Source organism: Mustela nivalis (assembly GCF_964662115.1).
Source record: "Mustela nivalis genome assembly, chromosome: 14".
NCBI lineage: Eukaryota > Metazoa > Chordata > Mammalia > Carnivora > Mustelidae > Mustela > Mustela nivalis.
In genome coordinates, this window is record NC_139033.1 from 81,458,464 (window position 1) to 81,463,823 (window position 5,360).

At 59.4% G+C, this 5,360-nt stretch overlaps 1 protein-coding gene across 1 annotated transcript; it reads left to right on the forward strand.

Moving 5' to 3' along the window:
- Nucleotides 1-889: 889 nt before the first annotated feature.
- GSC2 (goosecoid homeobox 2) lies at nucleotides 890-2,516 on the forward strand (the record flags this gene model as incomplete). Its single annotated transcript, XM_082700022.1, has 3 exons — nucleotides 890-1,145; nucleotides 1,258-1,511; nucleotides 2,082-2,516. The coding sequence occupies 3 exons, from the start codon at nucleotides 890-892 to the stop codon at nucleotides 2,184-2,186; spliced, it is 615 nt and encodes a 204-aa protein (XP_082556148.1). The 3' UTR covers nucleotides 2,187-2,516.
- Nucleotides 2,517-5,360: the final 2,844 nt, after the last annotated feature.

Consider the following 5,360-nt stretch of genomic DNA (forward strand, 5'->3'; position numbering starts at 1 on the left):
CATACAAGTCAGCTCCTGAGAAGCTTGGCTATGGTGAGGGTAGAGGAGAGGTGTTTCGTGGGTTTTGTTGGGTTGGGTTGTGTTTTGTTTTGAGGGGATTTTGGGACATATAGGAAGCAGGAAGAGGGGTCCCTCCAGAGCACTTGGGTGGGGCCTTGGATGGGGTCTGGAAGGCTCCCCTGTAGATCCAGTAGCGAAGGTAGAGACTTGGGGGCACAAGGCAATGCATGGGGTTTCAGGTTTGGTGATGAGCAGAGGCAGCGTCCTGCTTCTGCCATTTTCCTCCAGGAGGCTGAGAACCCCCGGCTCTGAAATGGGTGGGAGATTTGCGGCCAAAGAACGGCGCGGTTGTTGGGGGTGCCAATGGAGTTGGGTCCCATTTGAGGTCGAAGCCCAGCAATTTGGGGGCCAAGAGATTGTCAGTTTGGGTGGCTTTCTTTAGACTTGCCCATCCACCTGTGTGGGGCCCCACGGGGATGAGGAGCCAGGCCTGGTTGCGGTGGCTTCAAGAGAAGGTACCCAGGGGCTGGGCAGGGAGGCGCCAGGGGGGCTGAAAAGTTGGGGTGGCCCCCGGCCACTGCCCCCAAAAGCCGGGTGAGGCGGCCCTCCATGCCTTCCCAGTGGCATCTTCTTGCCCGCGAGTCCTGCCAGCTCTTGGGGGACAGGAAGACCAACGCGGGGCGGAGGGCTTCCTACCGGGGGGCCCCCTCCCCCGCCCCGGCCCAGCGGGCCCCCGCGCGCCGATGCGGAGCAGGATTTCCCGCCGCCGCAGTTGGGGATTAGCGCGCGGGATTAGCCCGCGTGGACTCCGCGCTCGGCCCGGGGATTACAGCGCGCTCCCCCCCGACGTATATATTCCCGCGGCGGCGGCGGCCGGGCCCGGGCGGGCATGGCGGCGGCGGGGGGCGCAGCGAGCCGCAGGGGCCCCGGGCGGCCCTGCCCCTTCTCCATTGAGCACATCCTCTCCAGCCTGCCCGAGCGGAGCCCCCCGGCACGGGCCGCCCGCGCGCCGCCGCCCGGCGGCCGCCAGAGCCCCGCGGAGCCCGGGGAGCCCGGGGCGCCCGAGGCCGCTCCCTGCGCCTGTTGCTGCTGCTGCGGGCCCCGCGCGGCGCCCCGAGGGCCCCCGGAGCCGGCCGCGGGACTGGGTGAGTGGGAGCGGGACGCGGGCGGGGGCTGGGGGGTGGTCCTACGGGGCGCCGCGCGGCAGGGGCGGAGCTCGGCCCCCGCCCCGCGCCTCACCGCGCCCTCGCCCCGCAGGCGCGCGGCTGCCGTGGCCGCTGAGGCTGGGCCCCGCCGCGCCCTTGCCCTTGTCCGCGCCCACTGGAGGTTCGGGGGCGCTGCCGGGCGCGGGCGGCCCCGGGCCGCAGCGGCGTACGCGGCGCCACCGCACCATCTTCAGCGAGGAGCAGCTGCAGGCGCTGGAGGCGCTCTTCGTGCAGAACCAGTACCCCGACGTGGGCACGCGCGAGCGCCTGGCCGGCCGCATCCGCCTGCGCGAGGAGCGCGTGGAGGTGGGTGCCCGCCCGCCGCACGGCTATACGGGGCCGAGCGGGCTGGCTTCCTTCCTCCTTCTTTTTTGAAAAGATCGTCCTGGCGCCCTGTCCCCAGAGGGTCAAGGACCAATGTGGGGCGCAGGGCTGGTTCCGGGGAGCGGGCGGGAACAGGCACGTGCGGGAAAGTGTCACTGGAACGGGAGGGGAGGCTAGTTTTCCTTTGGTTTACACTTTTTAAGTTTTCCCTGATACCGGAGGCGCGCATTCATGCGCCAGACTTTAGGAAACTCGGAGAGAGCACGAAGCTGCAGAAGGGGCATCTGGAGCACCGCGGGGCGCAGGTTGGGGACTGGAAGGGGTGAAGAGAGACGGCTGGGCCGGGTGGGAAAAGTGGTTCTCGTCCCGCGGCCGGAGCCACAGTCCCCTTTCGCAGCGGTTCAGAGATGATGGGTGCCGCTGCCGCGTACCTGCCCCGCAGCCCTTGTCTGCCCGCATCCCCACTGGGAAGCTACCGCCTGCTCCACCTATGGGGGTCGCGCGGGACGCGGGTCCTGGGGCTGGACCTGAGCGGCCCCTCCTGCTCCTTAGGTCTGGTTCAAGAACCGCCGGGCCAAGTGGCGACACCAGAAACGCACGTCAGCGACCTCGAGGCTCCTCCCCGGAGCCAAGAAGGCCCCAAAGGACAGCTCCTGATGGCCCTGGTAGCCATTCCTGGTCTTGGCGTCTTCGGGGAGCCGACTAGGAGAGAGGACAGATCTACCCGAAATGGAGCTGAGAGAGGACACCAGCCTCTTCCCGTCTGTCTGCAGGACTTCCGGCTTCTGGAGCTAGTGCTCAAGGCAGGAGCGGGCTGCTGAAGTGTGTGTCCCCCCCACTCCCCATCTGCCTTGTTACTTGCCCCGGGGAAAGGAGGGAACACTGAGCATCTCCATGTGCTCTCCTCTGCAGTGACTAGGGTCAGGAAGATTCCCTGGGGGGGTGGGGGGGTGGGGCTGGGAGGAGGGCACAGAGCAGGTCGCTTCCTCAAGTCCCCACCAACTCCAGGACAGGAACCACCCCTTGTCGGAGGGAGGAGGGCAGAATCTTCCTTTCCCTACCTGGGGTATGCTGGCCTCCCTCCTCTCCTTTCCCTGCCTGGGCCATGGGAGGTTTCTGTGCATCCTGGACTTGCCAGCTTGTGCGCCCGGCACAGGGCCTTGGCGTCCAGAGCTATAAGGTAAAAATGCTGGGTGAGGTCACCTCCAGAAGCCCCTGCCGGGCCCCTTAATTCTGTGAGCCTTGTCTGGGTCCTGGGAAATAAACATGCAACTGCAAAAAGAGCACAAAAGCCAGCCAGAGTTCAAAGCCCGCCATGGCCCCATTCCCCTCACCCAAGGGCCATCTCACCTTGAAGAGCACAGCCTAGTGAGTCCTCTGTGTTCCCCAGCCACAGCAGACTACCCCACGGATCATGGCCTGGCACCCTGGGAAGTCTGCACTGGCTTCGAAGTACTGCTCATGGGTGGGGATTTCCATGTTGCCTGTCTGCCTTGCTCTCTGCCATCTTGTAGGGGCAAGAGGAAGTTTGATGGGGCCAATGCACCACGCCCCCCTGCCACTGCCTGGGATGATATCTATTTTCCTCTCCATCATCCTGGCCCCAGGGTGAAAGATGGTGAGAAAACAAGGCTTTGATTCCTCCAATAGGGCCGTATGGTGGGCTCAAGGCATCGAACACCATCATCTGGCTTGGGGATCATGTTCTGTCTCCTTGTGGGTCCTGGAGGAGATGGGCCCCGGAGGCATCTCAAAGGAGACACAGCCCATTCACCAAAGGCACATCTACTGCCCACCAGGACTGGCTAGCTCAGATAACACAGAGAAGGCATCTTGTCTCCAGCCAGGGCTGCTCTCACAATGCTGGGGGCCTCCAGGAGAGCGGCACCCCCCTCCACCCTTCAGGATGCACACTTCTAGGGGTCATAAAGCTCTTTGCCCTCGGATACTGCAGTCTGTGTGCAGAGCATCTCTGCAGCCCGGGATGCCCTCATCTTGCTGGGCTCTGGGACCCTAGCCACGGGCTGGCTCTTTGTCCTTGTAGGCAGCCACAGTCAGAGCCTCACCTTCAAGGGACCAGTGGGCATACCGTCCTCCTTTCTCTCCTTTCTCTCTAGCTGCTCCTTGGCAGGCTCACCCCTACCAGCTGCCCATTGGCAAAGCTGTCCTGCAGGCTGGGGCCCAGGCATGCCCCCTCTCTTCTCCATTCTCCCCTTTATCATTTCCACCTTCGGGCTCCAATGCCTAGCTCTCTGCCACATTTACATCTCCAGCCCAGACCTCTTCCCTGAACTAGATATTACATCCAATTTGTCCCCTTGACGACTCCTCCTGGAAGCCCACAGCATCTCAACATCACCTTGTCAGTTGCAAACTCTTCCACCATGCAAACCTCCCTCCTCCTATCCCCCACCCACTGTACCCAGGCCAACAGTAAATCAATTTTTTTGTTTTATTTAAATTCAAGTTAGTTAACATATAACAAATCAAATTTACCTTCAAAAACCATCCTAGAAGCTATCTTCTTCCCAGGTTCAACTGTAGCAACCTGAGGAAAAGGCTGCCCCCCCTCACCTTGACCACTGCAGTTGCCTCCAGTCTTGTCCACATGCAGCTACTTTGGTTCCTTTGCAATTTCCTCCCCAGAAAAGGCAGGGTACAAGAGTGAACCTGCCTCTCTAAGGGCTTCTCATTGTTCCCAAAGACAAAACTCCTGGCTGTGACTCATGAGGCCTCTGCCCCTCTGGTGTCATCTCCCACCTCACCACTTCTTGAACTCTGTATATCCAAAGGTCTTCTCCCTCCTGCTGCAATGCCTGTGCACCTGCTCTTTCCCTCCACTTGATCAATGTCCATTCTCGATCTGCAACCACTTCCTAATCCTGGGGAAATTTCCCCTGACTTCCCCCGAGTACAAACTCTTTCTTTGTACCCGTTCACTGCAGTTTTATGTTTGTGGGATGATCTGACTAGTGCCTGTCTTCCCCACTCGACAGGACGTGGAGCTGTCAGCTCCACAGGGCAAGAACCGTCATTGTGGAGTTCCCCACTGAATGAAAGAATGACTGGTCTATTGTACTAAATTGTTCGGGGGCAGAACTTGTTTGACATAATTCACAGCCTCTTTTAGGGAAGAAATGATTATGCATGAAAAATGATTGGGCAATTTTCTGGTCCATTTCAATGAGGCTCCTCTTCTGGGAAACCCACTGTGATGTCCAGAGACCGAATAATTTTTTTTTTGTTTTTAACCATTTTATTGAGGAGCTTCGGGGAAAGGTCGAAGGGCAGGAGGACAGGGAGATCCGACGTCCTCGGCCTGGCTGGAATCTTTCCGGCCTCACAGTCGTCGAAAGGGACCGAATAATTTTTAACCAGACATTTCTAAATTAGACCTCATATTTTTTTTTTCTTTTATTAGGTAACTATCAAAAAGAAATTGTCTTAGGGTTTTTTCCTTGCATAAAAGTTTGAATAAAAATATTGAAACCGCGTATATAGCTAAAATGTGTTTTTGTTAATAACACGAAGCACACGCAATGATTCGCGAGAAACTGTAATCCCAAGGCCTTTAAATTTCGCAGTGCTAAAATTTTTCACGTTGAGCGTGAACGACACGCCCCTTAGTCTCGCCCAACACAGCGCCCCCTGGTGCCTGTAGTCCAGATTCGCAGGACCAGAGATGGGAGGGATGAAGACTACAAATCCCATAAGGGCGAGGGACGGTAGTGACGCCACTACGGAGCGCGGGCTGGACTCCAAAGGCGCGGCTCTCCCATTGGTGAACTTTGCAAGCGCCTGCGCATTTGGTACAGTCCCGCCCCTACTGCC